Source organism: Hyperoodon ampullatus, assembly GCF_949752795.1.
Source record: "Hyperoodon ampullatus genome assembly, chromosome: 1".
Classification (NCBI taxonomy): domain Eukaryota; kingdom Metazoa; phylum Chordata; class Mammalia; order Artiodactyla; family Ziphiidae; genus Hyperoodon; species Hyperoodon ampullatus.
In genome coordinates this window covers 123091567-123117127 of record NC_136914.1, presented here as the reverse complement: position 1 = coordinate 123117127, position 25561 = coordinate 123091567, and the positions used below count along the sequence as shown (strand labels likewise).

Here is a 25561-nt window from a genome sequence, read left to right as displayed (position 1 = left end):
TTCCATGTTGGGTACAGATAGATACTACAGCTTTTCTGGGTATTTTAGGTATTTCACCTACAAAATGGTAATATTTCTAGTCCTGTCTGCCTCACAGGATTGCTCTGAAGATAAAATAAAGCAGTACAAGAAAGCAACCTGAAGAGTGTAACCATGTTCTCATGCACCGTTGTGGACATAAGGACACATACACACCCTTATAATATTTCTAAGATTTTGGGAAAGTAATGTGGGGTAATTTAACTATATCCCACAAAAGATTAGTTCACAAAAGGCCAAATATGCAGACCACTGAGAGCTTGAACTGAAATCACAAAGTGTTTATGTGATCGGTAGTGTGATGGCCGACCAACCTAATGCATTTTTGTGTTTAATCAGAGAAATTCTGCATTAAAACACAAACATGAAACCTAAAATCGGTGGTACTTTCACTTCTGAGAAAGATTCAGCCCAATTTAGGGATTTCATTGGTTCTAGCAATGTACCACACAATCTAACTTAAGAGTTCACTTATTACAGAAAAGAACGTGCTTGAATTCTAGGCTCTACCAGCAGACCACATGAAAGGTGATGCTGCCTGGGTAAGCTGCCAAATATTCTTTCTTACAATATCTCAAATATATGGATTTTTATGAATAAGGAACATTTCCTGTTAATTAGGACCTTAGGCTCAAGTAAAAAAATTTTTTTGGCCTAGAATTCTAGTCTTCCCATTTAATTTCGTGATACATCTTGGTGTCCTTGCCAGAAAATTATGTTTTAAAGTGCATTTACAAAATTCTTGCATCATTTACATCTTTGAATGAGTCCTTTATCTGGAATGGTTCAATAAATGGCCTGAGTTAATTAAATGACACCGTCCTTATGCCCCTTAGAGATTTTACAATGGGGTCTTTAAAGAAAACTGAAGTAGGATCTCACCAAAAAACTCTAGAGAGAAAAATGTGTGCTGTCTCTGGCAAGCAACTGGCAAGTTTGGATATATAAAAAGTATTGTGGGCTTCCCTGGTGGCGCAGTGGTTGAGAGTCCGCCTGCCAACGCAGGGGACACGGGTTCGTGCCCCAGTCCGGGAAGATCCCACATGCCACGGAGCGGCTGGGCCTCTGAGCCATGGCTGCTGAGCCTGCGTGTTTAGAGCCTGTGCTCCGCAACCGGAGAAGCCACAACAGTGAGAGGCCTGCGTACCGCAAAAAAAAAAAAAAAAGTATTGTATGCTATCAATAATCCACGTGAATGCCAAGAGGAATGATTTGAAGCAAGCTGGACAGAATACAAGAGACAGGAGAGCAGCTCCCCGGGGAGTCCGGGCTACATAACTGGCTGCCACCTTGCAGAAAGCTGAGCTGTGTCCCCAGAACAGCCCACACCCCCGCCTGTCCTCAGTTTAAAAGAGATGCCAACGCTTTTTGTTTTTTGAAACTAAATACATTTTAATAGAAAACAAAATACAAAATAACTCTTTTCAGAAAACAGAAATATTTAATCCTTTTTCCACAAATTAGAAGTTGCTTTATCCTCAGAGCGTAGTTTTCGACGTGTGTGTTCGTACTTAAGATTTGTTTCACAGACTGTTCATTAAACTGCTATTGCAAAGCAGGAGGTGGGAGGCACGATCTCAGGGGGAAAAGACGCTGGAAAAGCCACACCTCGGAATCATTTGGAAATTCAACATTTTCTAATTCTATCTTTTGACTTCTCACTTCCAATTATTTTCATTTCTTTACTACAATCTGTCCTTTCAGGGGAGAGAATTGTTAATAGAAGTGCAGCCACGAAAAGAATCTATCCCACCATCACTGCAAGAGCCCAAGACTTTCTCAATCAAATCCACCCACCCACTTCTAGAAACAGGTCAGCTGGAGTGATCAATCTGTCCCCCAGAAATCTTCCCTTTCTCCCAATACACTGTGCGACCACATTCTCTGAATTCCCTGAACCTCAAAATTCCAAGTATCACAGCCAGTGCCAGGAGTAAAACCTGAAAGATGAGAGCAGAGAAGGCCCCCTCTGCCAGTGCTAGGTTTCCTCTTCTCATTAATAATAATAATTATAATTATAATAACAATAATAAAAAAATCCTGGTTCTCTGTAATCACGAAAAAGACATTTGCCAGGATGACCCCGCCCCCTTTCCTAGTTCCCGCCCCCGAATTCTACCCAGATAGAGTCCCTTCCACCCAGTGACCCTGCAGCACTGCTCCTGGGGAGGGCGCCCAGCAAACCTCCTCTGGCCAAGTGCACCCCCGGTGAGGTGAGGGCATCTTGGCTCCAGAGACAGGAAGGGGCCGGCAGGAAGACAAAGCGGGATCTCCGTGATTCTTGATCTCACGTTCGTTCCCCGTCACTGCCCTTCCTCCCCCCGTCCTTCCACACTTGGGGGCTCAGCGAAGGGTGGCGGGCTTGGGATGTCTGCGGGATGAGGGGGCACGAGGCGGGATGCGTGGGGACGCGGGGAGTCCTTCACAGTCAGTCAGTGATTCCATCCGTCTGTCCTAAGACTTGCCGTCTGGAGCCCTTCACACGCCCCAGTCCGTTACATCAAAGATAAAAATCAATGTTCCTGATTTTCTTGTGTGATTCCGGTCACCAGCAGGAGGTTGCAGGCCATGAACTGCACGCTCAGCACGTTGCTCATCTGGCCAGTGTAGACGCCCACGAGCTCGCTGGACGAGCCGTCGGCGGGTGCGCTGCAGTGTGCGCTCCTGATGTCCCAGATGCGCACCGAGTTGTCCATGGACGCCGACGCGATCAGGCTGCTGTCCGGGCTGAAGGTGAGGCTGGTGATGTTGTCCGTGTGGCCCCGAAGCTCTTTGTAGAGGGTCCCGGACGCCAAGTCCCACAGCTTCAGCCGCTGGTCCTCGCCCGCCGACGCCAAGTACTTACCGTTGGGGGAAAAGGCCAGAGAGAGCACGGGGCCGCGGTGGCCCGTGAAGAGCCTCACCGAGTTCCCCTGCTGGGTGCTCCACAGCCGGACTGTCTTGTCGGTTGAGCCCGTGGCTAAGTAGTTTGAATTGGGGTGGAACTTGACACAGTCCACGTCTGCCAGGTGCCCGGCGTAGATGCGTAGCGGGTGCGTCCGATCAAACGACCACAGCCTGGCCGTGCGGTCGTGGGACCCACTGGCGAAGTACAGGCTATGCGGGCTAATGTCCAGGTCCCACACAGGGTAGGCGTGGCCCTGGTACAGCACGGTGTTGGTGAAGCTGCCGAGGTCCCAGTACCTGATGGACATGTCCTCAGAGCAGGAGAGCAGCCCTGAGCTGTCCGCAAGGAACCTGGTGCTGTACACTGGCCCGCAGTGTCCCCGCAGGACCTTCATCTCCGTGCCTGCGTTATCGTCCTCGTCATCCTGTGGGGACGCACGCATGCACGCACACACACACACACACACACACACACACACACACAGAAAAGAGTGTTTAGTGGTCTGTCATGGAAAACAAACGTCTAAAAACAGACCTGCTTGGGAAACAGCATATACTCAGTAAATGACCCTGCTCTTTAGGGTGACTCCAGGAGAAGAACTCTTAATTGAATAACTGAATAAAAAGTCTCCTACAACTTACAAATTGCCTTCCTTAAATTCACCTCGCAGCTAAGACTACAGCAAGGCTATTAGTGCAGAGCGATGACTGTGGACCTTACTCTTAGGTTGAGGAGAACCGATTTCAAGAGCTGATCACTCGAAAAGATGTACTTTTGAACGTATGTCCTTAGATGCTTTTATTCTACTGGCATGTCTTCACCCGTCAGTCTCAGCTGCTTTGTAGGCCATGCTGCTCCCTGTCTCTAGTCCATTTAGAAAAATCCCCACGTGCCTGTTACTACCACGCCTGGGGCCAGTGATGGAGGCAGGCGTGGTTTCACTTCGAGATTTTTATACAGAACCGCTGTGGGAGTTCAGCCAAAAATAAAACCTGGACATACCACAGAAATAACAGTAGGCCAGGAAGGTGCAGCCATCAGTAAATTATGCTCACACCCTGTGACCAGGCATGAATGGCTGGTGTCCAAAAGGAAAGAACAGTTTTGAAACCGTGACTTTCTGGAGGGTCTCGAATATTTTCCCAATATAACAAACGAGGCGTGGAGTCAGAATTGCTCTAAATAAAGCCAAGTGACTCGTGTGAGTCTTGGAAATGAATCCCTACGTGTGGCGACAGAAAAGACTCGTGCTGTGGGGGGAGAGCCCCTCTCCTCATCCTCTGCCCCACAAGCACACTCTCTCTGTTCAAACCCACTCTGCGTTCATTCTCTCGCGGACAAGCTCCTTAAAACTGCAGCCGTCCTCACCCTGGAATTCATAAAGTCAAGTGACCTCACTGGAAGAGCAGGGGGTAGGATGAAGCTTCTTGAACCAGCTTGCCTCGTGAGCCTTTGGACAGAAAAAGGGCATCCTTTTAATCTGAAAACTATTAAATTCAAAATCGAATGAATGCCTCCAGTGTTTATGTATTGGAGAAAAGTTAAGAGAAAATAAACACTGATGTCCATGAAGATTCAAAATGGCTCTTCCAGATACTCAACATTAAAAGCACTTAAGCGTTTGAGAGCTTGAGGTTCCACTGAGCGTTACCAAGCATATGAGTAATTTTCCTTTCCGAAGAGATTACAACAACACTTTAAAGTTTCTGCTCTGCACCGGAGAGTTTGTGTCAGAGCTGTGGGGGCAAGAAACGAGCCTGGGTGAGTTACACAGAAGGCCTCTGAAAGCTAGTGGCCCACCTGGGCACACAGTACTGTCTCCAAGGCTTAAGAGGTCTTCATTTGGAGCAGGCAGTCATGGAAGTGGGTCTCCCCTCTGTGTGCTTACGGGCAGAGAGGAGGACATACCGGAGTCAAGCTGGACTCCCCAGGGGCCCAACCATTGTCCTGAGCCTGTGGAAAAGTGCCTGGTTGACTCTACAAACCAAGAAATGGGGAAGCCAAAACAGGCCTGCTGGCCATCCCTATCAGCTCCCTGCCAGGACCACAGCTTAAAATAGTCCAGCCACATTTTTTTCTGTGGCTCAACCCATCCCCATGAGGACCTCAGCACAGTCGAGCTGAAACCCTGAACAGGCAGTGGGTCACACGTGCCTGGCCTCACGGAACCTTCCATGCTAACAGAACAGCACCCCAAATGCCCTGCCACTGTCTAAACCCTCACAGTAAATTCCACCCCAGATGTATCCCAAATAGGAATTTCTAATTTGTAAAGTACTTTCATGTAATAATAAGCTATATTATGTACATGATGAGACATGCTTAAACTAGAAATTTTCAAAGAATAAGAAAAATAACATCTTCAAATACTATAGTCTGCTGACCCTGCTTTAGGCCACGGAGTCCCTCCATCTGCTTCTGGACTAGGACGTTCCAAGTGGCCCAGCTCACAGTGCGGTCATTCCTAGATCAGGGTACTTTGGGGTCTGAAAGTCAGCCCTGGGCTGTTCTCCAATTAGCTACTGATGGAGCTGAAAGAAATTAAATATGGCTGGGCTTGGGAGTGGGTGAGACTTGGAAGCAAGTGAGACACTGCTATCTGTGTGAGAGATGACAGCAGCCTGACCTAGGAGAGAAAAGGTGGCTGCTGGCTAGTGTGAACGGACGTGTGCTCTACGTGTAAATACACAACAGATTTCTAAGGCTTAGGACAAAAATGGAGAATATAACAGACTTCATTAATATTTAAAAAATACTGCTTATGTGTAGAAATGACAGTATTTTGGCCATATTGCATTGAAAATACATTACTAAAATTAATTTTGACTACTTCTTTTTACTTTTGTAATGTGACTACTAGGACGACTTAAGTTACATATATGGCTCACATTATATTCCTATTGGCCAAATCTAAATGACAGTTTTATACACAAGTTACAGAACTGAGTATTACTGACAACACTGACTTCATTTTTCAAACCTAAAGATGACCAGATTGGGAACAGAATGACCAGACGTTAAATGAACTGAACACAGGTGCTGCACGGCCGGGCTGAGGGTGGGGAGGCTGGTGGTGATGAGGGTGGTCCTGTCCTGTCCTGTCCACATAACTGGAAAGAAGGGCAAGTCCTCCACAGGGCAAGTGCCATGCTGTGCAATATTAAAAACACACAGCTGCCAATCGACAAGCTACCTCTATCTGGGGTGCAGCGAAGTGGGAGAGGGAGGGCAGGCCCACTCCCCATTCCAAGGCTGCTGGTACCGGGTGACGGGAGCAGCACTGCGGGTCCAGTGAACACATTTCCGAGGCTAATCTAGCTTCTCTTCACGTGGAGACAACAGAAGCCGGAGGGCAGGGCTGTAAATCCAGTTGTATTTGGGATAATTTTATGCTTACACATGAGCTTTTGGTTACTGTTTTTGATTTTTTAAAAAAATGAGATATAATTCACATGTTACAAAATTCAGTGGTAGCCACAGTAGAATCTTAAGATTTTTTAACTTTAGGCTAATGTTCTTTCCATTTTTGCAACTATCTTTCTACCTTTGCTATCTTCCTTTATATTATTTTTAATGCCTAGAACAATCCCCAAACTCAGTATCATCAAAGCTAATAAGGTCGGTAGGAATAATTTTTTTAAGTAAAAAACTGAGAGTAAATGAGGGCAGTATCCCTCACTGTACGTGAAGAACCCCCAAGAAGCTAGAGCTGTCTCCAAGGAAGATAAACTTGTGCATTGAAAACTATTCTGGAGGGCACTACAGAATTCTAGAAATCTAAGTTTGTGCATCGGCATTTAGACCCTTTACTCATCCTAACAAACTCCTCTAATTATACTGTCTTAACTGTAAGAAGCAAAGACTCAAAGGCCATACTAACTGGAAGGTGACTAAGAAAACAGGAACAGGTAGAAAAGGGGCTTAATTTGTACACCCAATATTCTTGATACCCTCATCAGTAACTGGAAATTAACTCGAGTGATTTTTTTTTTACTCATTAACTTTTCAACCTGGTGCAAAGGTTTTCCATCCAAAGTAACTTGAGGCCGAGCTCCTGAATTTCAGTGGTGATACGACAGCGCTATCCTACCCACAACTTCCGTGGCGCCACGCTCAGGGAAGGTGAACTCTGTCAAGTTCAATTTCTACCTCCCTTTGCCCACGGTTTTTTTGAGGCAATGACTCTCGGTGACCTGAAACTCAGGCCACTGGGCCTGTGCTTTTCAACTACCACCCGCACACAGAGCGAACCAGCTCATCACACCAACTGCTGGACGAAACGGGGGCACCCTGGGTGAAGCCAGAGGACTTGTACTGCCCTCGAAAGGCTGAGAGCAGCCAGGGTGGGCGAGGGTGGAGAGAAACCAGTGTCCTCGTTTACTGCTGATGGCATTGGGAGACGGCAATATCACACTTTAAAACGCAGACAGAGGACCCAGTGATCCTATGTCTAATTGCTTACTGTCTCCGCCAAGGCTGGGCATTAGCAGGGAGTCACTGGCTACAGGTTACGAGGCATGAGTCTGGCGTTAGCTATATGATGCGGGAAATAAGGAAGTGCGTTTGCCATAAGATCTGTCATGTTTGGTAGGAATATTCCAAGCTGATAAGTAAGGCAGACGCAGGGAAGAAAGACCGACATTCCTACCTCCTTCTCCAAGATATCACAAGCCAAGTGGATGCGGGACACGTCTACTTGATGCGGTTCGGATTTTAACTTCTTGGAACGCAGACTCCACAGTTTTATACAGGAGTTGTCAAAGCCAGCGGCGAGCAGCTTGCTGTCCGGGGAGACCTCCGCCGTGTTCAGCAGCTGCTCCGTGTTGTAGAAGGCATAGAAGCAGATGGTGGTGAGAGAGGGGGGGCCGTCCTTGACACGCTTGATGCTCTCCTGCAGGACCTCCAGCGCGGCCTCGTTCTGCAGGATGGGCGCGGGCACGTCGGCAGGCTCCAGGCCGCCGCCCTCGCCCCGGGAGGGGCCGCCGCTGGCATAGAGCTGGTAGTCCGTCCTCTTGGCGGGCTGCACGTCCAGGTGGATGTGCCAGGTGAGGACTCTGCACAGCGCGGTGTTATTGTCACTCTGGAGGTAGCGGAGAAGGTAGTTGTAGCTGTCTTCCTGCAGGCGGACCACATACTTGTTGTCCAGGAAGGCCCGCAGCCGGAAGTTAGACAGGATGTCCTGGATGGTCTGGGTGGTCTGCAGCTGCTCGATGACGTCCTTCTGGCTGGCATTCTGCAGAAACATTCCATGGAAGCGGCTGTAAAAGCTTTCCACTGTGCTCTTGGGACTGTTCTGGACCAGGTTGAGGTGGAGGTAGACAAAGAGGGGGTACAGGAGAGGCATCACTTCATGGCTATGCTGGGATTCAGAATCTGCAATGAAAGAGAAGCAAGGCCTTAACAGTCGGCAGTCTCCTGGGGAGCCCGCCGTCACATGGCCTCTTCTGGCTGGAACCCTACTTTCTGAGGCTATGGATTGAAGTATAAGCCCAACACAGAATTCTGGACACTCAAAGTCCAAGCCAGGACTGAGGAAAGAAGAGCATGGACCCTGAAGGCCAGCAAACACAGCCCGAAGTCAGCCGTAAACCCGGAATTCGATGCCCAGAGGTTAAGCGATGTGCCTGTTCTCACATGCATTCAGTAGCTCATACCAGGTCTTCAAGGGTTAGTGTTTTCCCCAGCACATTAGTGTTGCTCCAACTGGGACCTGAGACCTTGGAGAGACCTTAGATGCATTCTCGGGAGACTGAGTTCTTCACAGAAACTTTAACTTGATAATTTAAAAAACAATGAACACAGGTAAATTCAGAATTATCTGGATGGCCTTTAGCAAGTAAGTACTATCATACAGTTTTAGTGCTCTATTTTGTTCTGATTCTTCTTGGCCCCATCACCTGCAGTAACATCAAGTTCTTATTTTAGTGGGTTCATTAACATGTCTAGCCCCCCTGGCTGGCATGTCTCAATGCCAACATGACATCGTTCATCTGTAATTGTCCCACATCTGTCAGTGTGCTCATTTTGATTTTGTTGGTTAAAAAGTACAACTTCTCTTTTGCAGTGATAATTTACAAGTGGAACACTTTCATGTCATTAAGACTAAATCATTTACTAATCTGAGACTTTAACACCATGAAAGTACATGACAAAGAATGTTCAAAAAAGTGTACAGCTTTGTCACAGGCTAATGAGAAAAGCACAGAAGTGTGTGTGACACCTAAGTGAGGGAGGGCAGAGAGAGCTGTAACGGAGCGAAGGTTCCACATCCATCTGGACGGAGGTGAGTGGCCAGCGAGCAGGGCCATCGCAGGCACCAGCACCTCAGGGAAGCTGGGTGACACCAGCCCTAGGCCTGTTAGAGTAGCAAGTTATGACTGGCAAAATCCATCTGTTACTTTCACTTGCTGTTAATTTGAAGTTTATTTTTGTGGTTTTGCTTGTACTTTATATGTAAATGAGTTTAGCTTTTATACAAAATAAAGCATAAAGGTTTCAAGTGTAATGTCTGTATGTACCTAAGTAATTAATATAAAAATGCTTTAAGTCAGCTCTTAGCACTTCCGCTAGCATTTTCTTTCTTTCTTCTTTTTTTTTCTTTCCTGAAAAGGAATCCACACCTGGCTCAAGATTCAGGAACACTGCATTAGGGAATCTTATCTCCCTAATTGGAAGGGAGATGATCCCTGCACGCTATCTCTGCTTGATGCTCTATTTCACTCATCACAGGTGAATTAATTGCATAGTAGGCGCATTTGAGGATCAACATGCCCCCACTCAAATGCATTCTTAGAAGATGAACTTCAATTGCACTGATCCCGCTGAACTGAAGTTAGGGCTCCTGCCTCTGTACCAACAGGCACAGGGAGCTCTGGTGCTGGCTGTGGTGAGTGACCCTGAATGCTGAGGGGAAACTGGACTATGCTCCACAGGGAGCTGAGGAGAGTGTGTCTGGGACACAGGAGGTCCCTTAGGGCATCTCTTAGTATTACGGTCCCTGAGGTTAAGGTGAGTGGAAATATGCAACAATACAATCCAGGCAGGACTAGTAGTGGCCCAGGCCCTTCAGAAAGGAAGGTCTGTATCATCCCACCAGGTAAAGAACCAGGAACAGCTGAAGTGCTAACTGAAGGCAAAGGGAATACAGAATAGGCAGCAGAGGAAGGTGAAGACCAGCTATGACCACGTGACCAGTGACAGACCCCCCCCCCCCCAAGGACTGGACCTGTCATGAGTATTCCTCCTTATTTTGTTATGAACATGTTTGTGTGTGTGTATATCTATACATAAGCAAATATCTTTGTTTTCTTTCCTTTCTTATCCCCTTACCATGGAACATAAGTTATACTGACTTTGTATCATAGTATTTATTTTTTTTTTTTGGCCGTGCCGTGTAGCATGTGGGATTTTAGTTCCCCGACCAGTGATCAAACCCCGGCCCCCTGCAGTGGAAACGTGGAATCCTAACCACTGGACCACCAGGGAATTCCCTATATCATAGTGTTTAAGTATTGTTAACTTTACATCACAGTATTTAAATTATGGGATCTCAAGGAGAAGAGTAAACATCACCTGTGGACTTTGCTTCCTCTTCTGAGGAAGGCATTAGGGCATTCTTGGTTGTACTTGGGATAGCTGTACCATGTTAAGTAGAATTATGACCTTGTTAATCACCTTTATTTGCAGGTTAATTATGGCTTAAGGAGATGGGTAAGGGTGCCATCACAAGTCCATAGGCGGTGGACTTGTGATGGTTAATTTTATGTGTCAACTTGGCTGGGCCACAGTGCCCAGCAACTTGTTCACACATTATTCTAGATATTTCTGTGAAGGCATTTTTTTAGATGAGATGAACATTTAAATCAGTAGACTAAGTACACTGGATTACCCTCCACATGTGGGTGGGCCTCATCTAATCAGTTGAAGGCCTTAGGAGAACAAAGACTGACCTCCCTGGGGGGGAGAAGGAATCGGCCAGCAGGTGGCCTGTGGACATGAACTGCAGCTCTCCTGGGTCCCAGCCTGCAGGTTTGCCCCACAGATTTTGGACTCATCAGTCTCCACAATCACGTGAGCCAATTCCTTAAGATAAATCTCTCTATACATATACATTTTGTTGGTTCTGTTTCTCTGGAGAACCCTAATACAGATTTCAATATTTCTTTAAATACTGTAATTCTTTAGAAGACCTCTGGAATATTTCTTTCCCAAAATACTAATTAAAACAAACAAAAAGATTCAACCCTCACCAATTAGACGTCCAATATATTCTATTGGGACGAAGGGCTGTTTTCAACTCCTTATAATCTTAGTTTCAGGCTTATTTTCGAAAATGAGAGGCATTTTAATTTACTAAGTCCAGGATTAAAAAAAACTAGCCATCTAGAAATAGGGATGTAGTACTTTAAAACTTACTGAAATTCACTGCTGTTTCAGCCCATAGTTTCAAAGCTGCTTAATTGTTCTTTCTTGCCTGAAGAGAACAGTATATTAGGTATAAAAGTTCCAATCAACATATTCTATATGTGGAACAAGGTGAGACTAACATTAAGTCTTAACTCAATTTTAATCTTGTTCCCTTGAAATCATAACATACACCTCATATTTTACTGAAAGGACACTAAGTTAAATGAACACCGAGCTTGTTGGTCCTCATTCCCCAGCCCTTCTCTGCACGCCGTCCTCAGCTCTGAAACAGCACCAGCTGGCCTGCGCCTTCGTGTCCCTGCCTGGGGGCTCCTCTTCTTCCCTTGTTCCTTGAAGGCTCACCTCACTCTGAGGAGCTACCCCTGCAGGTGTGCCTCCCATGAGCCAGGCACTTACATCCACATTGTGTCTAGGAGTCACAGCTGTCCCCAGATTCAGATCCAGAGTGACTGACCCCATAGGCTATGCTCTTCCCACTACATGTCCTGTAGGAAAGGCCCTGGAGCAACAGGCGAGCTCACGGCAGCTCTCAGCCCCACAGCTTCTGGAGGAGAAATACTGGAGGCAGCTACAGCCTTAGAACCTCTTACCTTTCTCTGTTATCTCCTTCAAGAGTTACCATCTCCTAGACTTTACTTTGTACCTCCCCAGGGCTGATGCTGAGTTCTGTATCACAGTCTGTATCTTCTGTGTTACATAGCAGGATGCTATCATCATAACAACGTAAAAAATAAAACCTGACTTATATCTGTTCAGTATACCCCGTCCCCCCCCAAAGAGCCTGAGGCATCCTTAGATTTTCTCCCTTCTTTACTCCTTAGCCCTGGAGATCCTACCTTGACAATGTAACTGTGAACTGAAGACCCCACTTTCGGCATCCACAGCCCTGTCTCACTCCTCAGGGACCACAGTGGACTCAGGCTGGCCTCCCATTGCCCCACCCACAAACACTCTCGTCCACTTCTTCCACACCCACATTCACGCCCGGGCTTGTCTCCATCACACAGGATGAGGGTCACACTTCTACCCCTGTGGTCAGATCTTGCCTCCATTTTGTCTGTCTTTATCTCCAATCTGAAAGCCCATTTTCTTTTTCTTTTTTCTCTTTAAAAAAAATTTTTTTTTTATTGGAGTATAGTTGACTTACCATGTTGTGTTAGTTTCTGCTGTACAGCAAAGTGAGTCAGCTACACACATACATCCATCCACTCTTTTTTAGATTCTTTTCCCATATAGGTCATTACAGAGTATTGAGTAGAGTTCCCTGTGCTGTACAGTAGGTCCTTATTAGTTATCTATTTTGCATATATTAGTGTGTATATGTCAATCCCAATCTCCCAATTTATCCCTCCCCGAAAGCCCATTTTCAACAAAGCCGGCTCCTTCGCTGTTCCTGAAAAAATAATCCCGTCTCTGCCCCTTTGCTCATGCCTTTGCACGTAGGCCAGATCCTCCTACTCTGGCACAGATGCCCGACATGCAAGTGCTAACGTCGACCCAACCCTCCTCAGGAAGGCTGCCTCTGACCACCCCACGCCAGCCCCTCCCTTCACTCCAAATTCAGCTCCCATGAACACCCAGCGACTGGCTCCGTCTTGGCCTATGAAAACACTCCCCCAGTCACATCTCATGCAAAACTGTGACTTTTAGCCCTCTTACGTTAGGGTTAACTTTCAGTTCAGATTAATGACTACATGTTATATTTCATCTTGGTGCTCAGGAAATAACTATTCATTTGATTTGGTTGACTGCTCTTCAGAGCCCTGAAGGTGGAGAAAAATGTTCCAGGAAAAGCAGTCTGTGAGGAAAAACACATATACTCACCCCCTCAAAATAACCTGTGACCAAGGATTAAAGAATTAAATTACAGGGCTTCCCTGGTGGCACAGAGTGGTTGAGAGTCTGCCTGCCGATGCAGGGGACACTGGTTCGTGCCCCGGTCCAGGAAGATCCCACATGCTGTGGAGAGGCTGGGCCCGTGAGCCATGGCCGCTGAGCCTGTGCGTCCGGAGCCTGTGCTCCGCAACAGGAGAGGCCACAACAGTGAGAGGCCCACGTACCGCAAAAATAAAAAAAATTTTTTTAAAAAGAATTAAATTACAGACAAGGTAACAGACAGCCTTCTCAGTTTTGAAACAAGACGAGAAATTGCGTAGGAAAAGGCTGATGGAGACTATTACAGTGACAGATTCGGAGCTTCCGCGTTGCCTGGCTCCCTCATCAGAGGGCGGGCCCCCACCAATACACTCTCCTGCAATACCTAGCCCAGGACAGTCAGAGCCTCACATAAGTACAGGCTGAATGAATGAAAGAGAAGGGCTGAAAGACGCCAGGCACTTCTTTCTAAACCAGCTTCCTCACCACTAGGTTGATGAGAGAAGTCTCTCAGGGAGAAATCATAACCGTATTTAAAAAACCGAGTAAAATAACTTCCTAAAAACTGATTTTTAAAAATTTAAAAATTGCTCAAAGCCTCAAAAACCAATGCCAATAATGAAAAATAACTTGATTATCTCCAAGTTCTTGCTTACCTCTGAATGAAATCCTTCTTATAAATCCAATTTTTCTTTTTTATCTTTAGTGGACATGGAAAGCAGCTGATCACTGTTCTGAGACATTTAACATTTATATGATATGAGGACCTTAATGGAGTTTCTTTCTTTCCACTTTAAACATAATAGACTCTTTTTATTAGACCCTTAGTCTTCGCAATTTTTTCATCTTTGTAACAATTTAACAGAATGAATCCCATCACTCAACAACTGTGAGACTGATAAGATGACCCTCTTTAGGGTTTTATTTTGTAATCTTTATTTCCTGTAACATTTTGGTCATTTTGCCAGACTACAGAATATAGGAAATGTGGATTCTTTCCTTTAAAATACTAACCATTATAAGGGTGAAGTAAAATTAGGACAACTCTCAGTGTGCAAAATTAGGTATATTATTTTGGTTTATATATTGATCACTTACTATGCCTCTTTACCATTAAAAATTATTAACCTGAGGGTTGTTCAAATAAGGGAAAAAAAATAAAACAACTTCAAAGTATTTTAACTATAATTTTCTACTAACCAATACATGCTAATAACTCTTCATCCTTTGAGGACAGAGAAAGTTTTGTATTTCTTGTACCTCAAGGTGTTTTGTATAAAGTACTCAACAAAAGACTTTGATTAATAACCAGAATCAACATGGTCTCGCTTATTGAAACCATCTTTTCAACATTAAAATTATAATCAGTCATCTTAGGACTAGACGAAATCACTTGGTTTTTGCCTTTGAAGAGCCTTCTTCACTTTACATATGAGGAACTAAAGGCCCCAGAAAGGCTACATGACTACAATTTTTAGAGTGATTAATTTAAAAAGTCATACAATGAAATAGGAAAACTCATTAGAACTCACATCTACTGATTCAGTGTGTCTGTGGTTCTCACAGCACCCACAAACTGGACCAAATTACAACTTCTAATGTTTTGGTGTTGCTGATTCGTGAGGATTACTGTCTTGCATTTTTGGAAACAAGGGGAAAAAAGCATTTTGAGATGTACTGTATCACTGGTAGTGATATCAACGTCCATTTCACACCTGCTGCATTTAAGGAGGTTTCCCTACACGGCTGACTGAGCTTCTACTTATTCAACACAAGCCACAGTCACTGTGCTGAAGGCAACGGACAAAACAGTGAGTAACGCACCCAGAGCACTGCCCTTGCACACTTTAATCTCCTGATTTGACTCTCTTGGGAGTTCCAATAGACCGTAAGTGTGAATGCAAGGCCTGCTTTCAACCACCTTTGAATCCCTGGTACCTAACACCAGAGCTGGAACACAGATGGTTCTGAGGGAAATTCGCAGCGCCCTTTTTTAACAAGAGAAGGGGGTTGTGCGGAGTACTTACCGGTGAGGAAATTCCGCAGCCGTCCGAACTGCACTTCATATTGCTGGGGCTCTGCCTGGCAAGGGGCCGCAGACACTATGTTGGCACAACCAGATTCTGATTGGACTAAGGAGGAAAAGATACATAAGATGGGACGGCAAAGACAATCGCCAGCCCGAAACGTGGCAGGTTGGATTGAAGGAGGCGCAGCAGTAGCATCCGACATCTCAGCCCGTTTTCAAAGTACGTTGGGGCTTCTGGTTAATATGACCGACATGCCTACCCCACCAACTCCTGACACCCAGTGACGTGACAGCAGAGGAACGAAAGGTATAAAGCACAGGGTACACGAGCTGGATGAGAGAGGAGAGGCACACAGGCTCACGAGAGACTCCTCTGGACGCATCTGACCCCAGGACCTGACACTGTACCATCGTGTGCCTTGGGATGGGTCCATCTTCAACCCCCGTGCTGGGCATTCAGTGGGCCATTTCAATCTGGAAATTCACGTCTTGCAGTTCTGAGAAATTTTCTTGAATCACTTTTTTGCTTTCTCTCCTGTGTTCTCTTTCTGGGACGCCGACAATTTCGCGGTAGGTCTCCGGAACTGATCCTTTAATGTCTCCCAGATTCCATTTTTTGTCTTTCTGCTCTACTTTCTGGGAGGCTGCCTCAACTTTCAACCCTCCGAATCATTTTTCAGCTTCACTGTCATGTATTTATCTGAATGTTTTCCTCTCTTAAAATAGCAGTCTCTTCTTGTTTCAAGGCTATCAATGATGGTATTTTTAAAGTTTTTCTTCTCTCTGCTGTTTGCTTCCTTCAAGTTGCTTCTCACTGTTTCCTTCCATTTTTCATATGAAGCAGATCAGTTCCTTCCAGGATCTGACAGTCCCTAGTTATCTGAAAGTGAGGCACCACAGAGCTGATGAGAACTCTGGGCATGCGCTTATCACCCAAGAGGACCTGGATGGGCAATTTCCCGCTGGCGATGTCTTTAGGTCCATTCTTGTTAGGGCAGATTCACCAGGGGCGAGGCTTTTAATCACCTTCCTGGACAGCAGGTGCCTGGATGGCAGTGTTCTTGGCAGCGAGAGGAGGAAGGAGGCTGGAGTCTCAATACTCAGGATGTAAACATGCGCTTCATCGCCATTCTGTGAGTTCATGCTTTCTAACAAGAAAAGCAAAATTCTCCTAGCCTTTCTGCTGGGGGTGGGGTGGGGGACCTCACAACTGGGGAGAGGCGGCAGGGGACTGACAAGCCATCTTCAACAACAATCCGGACGAACACCGACGCGCGTGGGATGCACGTGAGAAGGAGGAAGCAGGAATGTAATTAATGCAGCAGGGCCAAGGAGACGCAACGGAGAGCATCGAGAGGCAGGGAGACAGATGGGAAGAGAGTCAGCGCCCCTCTGGGAACTCGGACACACACTGGAAGGCTGCACACGCACGAACAGGCTCTCCTGCTGCCCCGCCGTGAGGGAACCAGTCTCGAGTCCTACAGTCACAAGCCCTCACAGGCATCCTCCCCTTGCCATTCCGATGATGACCCTTTAGCTCAGGCTGTCCTCACCTCTCACTGGATCACACTGCGGCCTTCTGACTAGCTCCCCTGGTGCCAATCCGGGCCTTCCCCCGTCAACACAGCCACCACGGCCATCCTGCTAAGACCCATATCTGATAACCTGGACACCCTCCCCCAGCTTTGCCCCCCGATAAGCTCCTAACGGTTCTTTGGAAACTCAGCTCATGCCTTCTACGATTTACTGACCCCTGACTATATGCTGGGAACCATGAGACCTTCTGGGAAGCCCTTCTGACCTGCCGGCCGACCTGAGAGCACCATCTTCTTTGTTTGTATGGAGGCTGAGCACCCCTCACAGGACTCACTATGTCACGCCCGCCCACGTGTGCTGACCTGCCTGCCTCACCTCCTGACTGTAACAAGAGCTCCTCGAGAGCCAGAATCAAGTCTTAGCTCTCTCGAGAACTTCTCAGCACCTGGCCACCAGCAGACCTCACGACCATCTGCTGAATGCAGATATAAGTATTCAGATCACTCAATCAACAGAAAAACCTAGGACAAAATCTTACAATAATCACATTTTAGAAGCTTCTCGCTTTTCCTGGTGGTTTTCCAGGAACACTGACTCTCCTAATACGCCATCGTATCGAAAAGAAGACAACTGAGAACACAAATTTAATAGTGCTTGCCCTACTGTCTATCAGCAACAGCACAGGTTCCAATGAACACAGGGCAGCGGGAGCTTATCAAAGGCTGTGACGGCGAGTTTAGAAGGAATTACTCTGGTCCTGTACACTGGCCGTCCTACTAGAAACATTAAGGCTTTCATGAATCGATTCCAAGTTCATCGCCTGGCCCTGTCCTTGTCGGGGAACCCAGCAGAGTCTGAAGGCGAGGGAGAATGAGTGGGTCTGACACTGAAGGGAAGGAGGCTTCCCCTGAGGAGCCAGGCTGAGCTGGAGAAGGCACTGCAACCTTAAGCTCCCCACACCCGGCCATTTAAAGACGCTCATAGCCACCCTGACAGCACGGCAAGAAAAATTTCTCCAAAGTTTTTCTAAAAAAGAATCCAAATCCAATTTCAAAACTAACAGCAAAAGCAAAAAGAAATGTTAAAAGTCTCAGGAACACGTATATGATGCCAACATTTCCACCCACGGATCCCAAAGGACACATCCACCTGGAGAACATGCCTTCCATGGTGAGGCCCAGGCAACAGGGGAGGGGACACGTGCAAGAAGGGGACAGAGACCCTGGCCCTAGCTCACAGAAGGAGAAAGTCGCACACGACATCAGGTACAGCTCACAGCCCCCGGGATCCTGCGGGAGGACATGTTGGGCTGGGGGTTTTCAGAGAGGCACTTGGGCTGGATGCTGCCTCCGGGACGGGGGTGGGTGGTACCTGCGAGGCTGGTGGCCATCTCCTCGGCGCTCTGCGACAGCCGCAGGCCTTGCTTCAGTGGGCCGTCTGCGTCCCCGTACTGCCGGCGTTTGAGGTAGCAGGACACGGCCATCTGAATCTGCTCGGTGCGCACCCGTTTCATGACCTGAGGGGGAACCACAGGGACAGCTGGACGTCATGCGCGGGTAGAGGCCACGCGGCCAGTCTCCTGGCTGACTTGAGAGCCTTAAGACCAACCTCACCTTCTCTTCCACTTTATGTACTGTCCCAATGAAAACACGGCCAACTTCAATGATGGAAAACGGGAATAGCCTAGATAATAAAGCCCCATGGGACTTCCCTGGCAGTCCAGTGTTAACACTCTGTGCTTCCACTGTAGGGGACATGGGGTTGATCCCTGGTTGGGGAACTAAGATCTCACATGCCTACGTGTTGCAAGGTGCGCCCCCCCCCCAAAAAAGCTCCACAGACCCCCGGCAAACTCCATCTAGGACCATGATTTCAATCTGCCCCGAGGAATTCCAGGGCCCCATGTTCCCGGCCGCCCCCCGCTCAGGGAGAGGGGTCAGGGAGCAGGGAGCCAGCCAGAAAGCAGGCAGGAGGCAGCATGAAAGCAGAGCTCTGAGACATTCAGAAACCAGGTAAAGAGGTGTTAGAAAGTGAGAAGTTAATAATGGGGAAAGGGAGAGCTATGTTTTTTCTTAGCAGTCAGGAAAAGGCTGCTGGCGCTGAGTCAAGGATTTGAGCAGTGTGTTTTCATGTCAATCATACTGTTTACCTCTTTCACGCTTTATTTGTAATGCCAGGTACAGAAAAGCATCAGAATTGTAAGAGGGTAGGTATATGTGTTAGAAAATGTCTCATGAATTCTTATATGGAAGGAAATGCACTCAACAGGGGTAAATAACTTCTGATAACTCAAGCTAAGTTGGGGGTTCCCCCTCCAAAAGGACTATTTACCCTGACTGCTAAATTTATTATCAAGAATGACAGGAACCCCTGATACTGCCAAGGGCCTCAAACACTCCTTTGCCTGGAGTAAAGAATACTGCAGTCCAGATGACCAGTGACAGCTGAATGAATTTTCTAGGTTCACTTCTGTGATGTAAAAAATATTTTCTTCTTCAGGATCAAAATATCGTGTCCATTTTGGAATGCATGCAACATTATCCATACACATGTGATGGTCCCCACCAGGGTAACTTTCTCTAAATCAAGGACTTCTAATTTTTTTGTGTGTAGAAGATGTGTTTTTGATAATTTATTTGGATGTGTTTAAATTTTCAGTTTCAATTACATGCACTGGCCTTCTCCTTTGTGATTTCCTCCATTCGTTTTTAATTTTAAAATTCCCCCCATTCCCAAAACCTGTTATTTATTTTTTCTTTACATACTAAAAAAAAGTTTATCTGTATCTAATTTTTATCCATTGCAATTTCTTTCAGTGTACAATATGTGGTGAATAACCAACTATTTTACCCAGATACTGCAGCAAACAAGTTGTTCCAAAATCATCTGCAAATAAATAATCCTTCCAAACTGATTCATAGTAACTCTTTTAAAACACAATCTGAAGATCGACTTTTCAATTGCCTAAAAGTCACACAACAGAGCAAACAGTGAAGGCTGGAGACATGTACACACAAAAACACATATATTTATATACAAATATAAAATGTTAAGATATCATAAATATATTATTTTAAACCAGGTGTAAAGAATGATTATATTATCTATGCATTTCATTTCTGGATTACCAAAGACAGTATCAAATATTTGTTAGAAAGGAGGGGCACTGGGTCTGAAATGACTGAGATTCAGTGATACAATGAAACAGTAATAAATTTCCTCATACTGAACCACCTTTCACTATGGAATTTGCCTCACTTGGTTATGGTATGTTAGTCTTTCACTGTATGACAACTCAGATTTTTTTTTTTTTTTTAATTTTTGGCTACGTTGGGTCTTCATTGCTGCGTGCAGGCTTTCTCTAGTTGCAGCAAGTGGGGGCTACTCTTCGTTGAGGCAGGCGGGCTTTTCATTGTGGTGGCTTCTCTTGTTGCGGAGCACGGGCTCTAGGCGCGCGGGCTTCAGTAGTTGTGGCACATGGGCTCAGTAGTTGTGGCTCGTGGGCTCTAGAGCGCAGGCTCAGTAGTTGTGGTGCACAGGCTTAGTTGCTCCGCAGCATGTGGGATCTTCCCGGACCAGGACTCGAACCCATGTCCCCTGCACTGGCAGGTGGATTCTTAGCCACTGCACCACCAGAGAAGTCCCCAGATTATTTTTTAATTAAGATTTTTTTTTCTATTGCTCATACAAGAATTATGAGACTTTGAGAGTGGGGATCACTGCTCTAAGTATTCATCTGTCCATTGATGAAGACAGATAATTGTTTCTTTGTGGTTACTAATAAGCATTCCTGTACCAGTTTGACTATTTCAGTGATTCTCTATGGTTTTCTAACCTGGTTACACATAAGAATCTCCTGCGAGTGTGTGTATAAATAATTTCAGCCTTGGAGATTCTGATTCAATGTTATATTTAGAGAAAAAAAATTTAAGTGCACACAGAGACTGTGAGAGTACTACCCTTTGCCAGTTTGGACCCAAGTCAGAAGCAGGCAATCCACCAGGCTCCCACCCCCGGCCCCACCACCACACGACCCTACGCCGCTTGCTAAAGATGCTTTCAATCTAACTTCAAGAGTTCTTAGTCTCCAAACTCTTCCAAAGCAGCCTGATGCCTTGTATTTTGGTTGGGACTAAAACTTTTCCAGACTTCCTACTGCCCATCTCTTGTTGCCATGGGAGTGCATGCTTGTATCAATGTGTGTCCCTTAGTGTTTCAGATAAGATGGGAGTAAGAGGTCATCTCTCTAACAGGAAAAAAAAATGTGCATAGGAAAAGACATGGGAAAACTGACACAGCAGACCCTGCAGTGACAAGTGTCCCCAAGGTGGGACAATGTATATATGCATGTCTGAAGAGGAGGGGAAAAGAGAGAGCGAACAGAAAGCAGTGAGAATGAACAATAGTAAAAAACTGGCCATATTGGGGATTACTAGAAACTAGCTGGTAAATACTGATTCTAATGAATTTGCCCAAATTAGCTGTCTGGAACAGCAGTTTCTGGCTCCAAACCACCATGTAGGACAAGGACCTTCCCTGAGGGTGGGCTGTGAGCCAACTGCAGGGCCAAGAGTCTGAGGGGGAGGAACGCGGGCATTAGTCTCTTTTACAGCCACACTCAACTGAAATACCAGAGACATTATCCAACTGACTGCCCTGATTCCAGGGCACACATATTTCAAGTGAAATAAATAATAAATGAAAAGAGTTCTGCAGAGAAATCAGTCCCCCTCCCTTGACTGATTTCCACAGTACTAATACCCATAAATGGACACATGAATGGGAAAAAAAACCCACAAACCTCCTTAAAAACAGACCTGTCTTTTGAGAGACTCAGACATGAGACTAACACTGCAATTCCAAGTTACCTGTTTATCTTTTCCTGTAATTATAAAATCTTTTAAATTTAAATTGAGCTTCTATCTAATTACATCTTTGTTAAAAATTTCAGGTTTTCCCTTAATTTTCAATTGACAGAAAATATTTTAACTTTAAAGTTAAAAATAGATGATCACATACCTTTCTTTTCATGTCACATTATTAGTATTTCTGGAAATTAACATGAGGATTCCGACACAATATGTGTCTATTTCTCATACATTAATAGTTGCCTACTGTTTAATACTTTACCAAAGTTGCTACAGAAAATCAGGACATGATCACTTTCCTGCCTTAAAGTAACAACTGTGCAGGAAGAACCACTCTCTTTTTTTTTTTTTTTTTTTTTTTTTTTTTTTTTGTGGTACGCGGGCCTCTCACTGTTGTGGCCTCTCCCGTTGCGGAGCACAGGCTCCGGATGCGCAGGCTCAGCAGCCATGGCTCACGGGCCCAGCCGCTCCGCGGCATATGGGATCCTCCCAGACCGGGGCACGAACCCGTATCCCCTGCATCGGCAGGCGGACTCTCAACCACTGCGCCACCAGGGAGGCCCCAGAACCACTCTCTTAATACTCTTCGCTGCAGCCTAACCCCACCCACTTATGTTCAAATGTGTATGGTTGGTGGAGGGGTGCTCAGAGAGACACCCCCAGCCCAGCACTTCATGGGCTAAGCGCTACCCAATTCCATGAGCTGCCAATAGAGTACTATATGAACAGTGTGTCTCCCCCTGCCCCTCAGATATAAGGTGTCAGCTTTGAGGATGAATGAGTGCAAAACAAATCCAGGCACACTCACCACCACTATCCTCAAATCAGTTCCCCAACTGAGTATACGGACAGTAGTTAGGTGTTTCTGTTGTTGTTGTTTTTTAAAGTAAGTGTATTTTTTCCAATTATAAATTTATGCTTAAAAACAGATAAAAATTATTTTGTATTTTTTCTTAACTGAGAGGTCATGTAAAGTGCCTACTAGGTGCTCATATATCAGTTCTCTTCTCTTTCCTTGCAGTATTCTAAGGGCTTATAAAATCCATCAAAAGGTCATTCTAAGTAGCACCTACAAACCTAATAAGCTTTTGCATTAATCACTGTGATAAAATGCTTGTGAAAATAAAAATCGTAGCTGAAAAATAAATGAACTCGGTTTCAGTCATACATGATATAATTTTTAAGTTAGGTTGGCCTTTCATATTCAGGCTTTGCTCAGACACAGACGTAACATGAATACACTTGAACTAAAACCTGTGCTCTTTCCCATGGTGTCCTAAGAAATAAACGGCACACGAACAAGGCTCACAGCTGGGGGCTCAGGATGCAATGTAGAATCTGGGGGTTTAATTTGGGTAGGAGGGTTGGGGGTGGAGCAGAAATCATACAGCCAGGCAGACAGATGCCCCTAGAACTTGACTAACATCAGCTGGGACCTCCATAAAGTCCCAGAAGTCTTTTCTTGTCAACTACTTCCTTTCCCTGTAGCTTCCTACCTGCAGCCACCCCCAAATCTGCTCCAGTCTCCTTACTCAGCCAGGCGACCCTGTTTCCTATGTCAGCGGGCTATTTACTAAGACTTGAGATTCCTCAACTCTTGTCAAATCTAAGTCACTTTTCCCCACTCTCTTACATGGCTTCTAGGCTGCTGAACACGCCGCCTCCCCAGCAGGCGGGTGTCTGGCTCCCCTCTGCCATCCTTCACATTCCCTGCTGACACAAGACTCGTGCCGTCTCTAGTCAGACCTTCCTGAGCTCAAGTCTAAAAGACTTCTCTACCTGGACGCTGCAAACATCTGAAATTCGATGTGCTCAAATTCTCTTCCTTCCATACTTCTTCCTTTTCCTAGTTTTCCCAGCCAGCTTAATGGTGTCACCATCCACCAACAGAGAAAAAACCACAACCAAAACCAACCAATCAAATGAAAACTAGTCATCTTAAGACGCTTTTCTCTATCTCCCTCCCCCTCACTTCTAAATGGCCATCAACTCTTTATTCTAAACAGGACTCTCTTGGAGCCATTGTGCTACCATATCCTCACTGCTGCGATCTGACAGCACAAATCACCCCTCACTTGGACTATTCCAATGTCCTTCTACTACTCTAGGCCAACCTCAAACACCCTTTTGAATGCAGCCAGACAAAAAGACTGACTATGCTACTCCCATGCTTAAAATCGTCCTCTGCACCCCATGCAGACTGCCTACTCCTGCCATCACTGTTCTTTAGTTCCCCTCCAGATGGAGAGTTCCCTAGAACAGGGCTTTTATCTTTGAAATTCACATTAAAAGTAAAGAGAGTGTCATCTAGCTTCTGCTTGGAATTCTTGACGGTTTACTTTAGGCACAAGATTTCTCTGGATTTTTATGAACCAAGAAAGCCACAAATATTTGATGCTTACTTCAAAACTATTTTAGGGCTCAGAAAAATTATTTCTATACAAAACCTTGTTAACATGGAAGGTATGGCACAATTTATAGAACGGCTACCTACATTTACTGTGTCTTACGTCATAAAGAACACCTTTCACGTGTGCTCCATTTACAACCGCTGTAGACAGAAGAAACAGGATGTTGTGCTCTCAGAATAAGGGGGATATGGTTTCCTATGTTTATCATTCTCCCTGAAATGGAATTCAAATGCAGCAAGTGAGGTTTTGGAGATGCTTTAATGACACTGAATCCTTTGTGTGTGTGTGTGTCTCACAGAGCAGCCGAATCACTTTTTATTCTAGAGTAGTACTGCCCATAGGACTTCCTGCAATGACGGAAATGTTCTAGGTCTGCACTGTTCAGTGTGGTAGCCACCAGCCACAAAGGGCTATCTAGCAATTAAAATGTGGCTAACGCAGCTGAAGAATTGAATTTTTAATTTTCATCAAGTTAAATGTAAGCAACCACACATGGCCAGTGCTTTCTGTATCGGACAACACAATTCCAGAGCATGGCATTACTCTGTGAAGCTAAAGCAGCGGCGCCTTGACTTAAAAATGGCAGTGCACAAAGTCTTGCAAAACACTTCTGATTCCTAAATTGCCAAATCTCCAAAAATTAGTATTTTGTTAGTAAAAATGGAGCTACCTTTTATTACTATCAAACACTGTAAGGTTACTAAGATACATATACATTTACATACATCTTACCAGAAAGATATCTTATTTGACTGCTAAACAAAGATTTATGAATGGAAGTTTTCTATAGTGTTTTCTAAAACTTGCCAGTACACAACATTCTTGAAACCTTCTTAAAGTTAAAAAATGAGACGGGAAAAAGGAATCTGTTTCAGTTGACAAACAGAGCAGCAGTTACTTTCTGTAAAGCGTTCACATAAAAGGCAAGCTCGAACCTAAGACAACTTTACCCCTGCAATGAGAAAATTAAAAAAGAAAAATTTCTGGTTAACTTAAACTAGAAAAAAAACCTTTAGGACTGTAGATCAATTAGTCAAATGTCTGCTTATAATCTTTCATTTATTAACTTCCATGTATTTTAAAATATAGAAGGCAACACATTAATTCATGAAACAATTTTACGCCAACTATTCACTTACATCTTCAACATCAGCGTCTCTGTAGTCACTTAAGCCACTCTGAATCATCAAGTTCCATTTTCCAGAAGACACCACCTTCGCACCTACCAAATCATCTATGATACAGCACTTGATGCTCTCGCTGGAAATCTCAACGCAAGCTATCAATACCCATTCAGGTGGGCAGAACTTTTTAAATTTATCACTTACTGTTGACACATTGGTCGTATAAATATCCCAAACTAGCAATGACTGAGATTATTTCAGTCCAACATGTATTTCCCAAATGGCACCTTGTTGTTGGAAAGGGTAATTACAGTGCCTGTAATAGGAGAGAAACATGTGGTACCACCCACTTTTCAGAGGGGTAC

At 45.3% G+C, this 25561-nt stretch overlaps 1 protein-coding gene across 2 annotated transcripts; it reads right to left on the bottom strand.

Moving 5' to 3' along the window:
* Positions 1-2552: 2552 nt before the first annotated feature.
* TAF5L (TATA-box binding protein associated factor 5 like) lies at positions 2553-25346 on the bottom strand (the record flags this gene model as incomplete). 2 transcript variants are annotated; one of them, XM_079697707.1, is made up of 5 exons in its annotated part: positions 2553-3350; positions 7575-8299; positions 15256-15360; positions 18165-18309; positions 25212-25346. In XM_079697707.1, 5 exons carry the CDS (start codon positions 25257-25259, stop codon positions 2553-2555), a joined length of 1821 nt encoding a protein of 606 aa, XP_079553833.1. The 2 variants fall into 2 exon arrangements, with proteins under 2 accessions (XP_079553833.1, XP_079553832.1); XM_079697706.1 differs by lacking the exon at positions 25212-25346 and having other exon boundaries at positions 2553-3344; positions 18165-18306.
* Between the last annotated feature and the right edge of the window lie 215 nt (positions 25347-25561).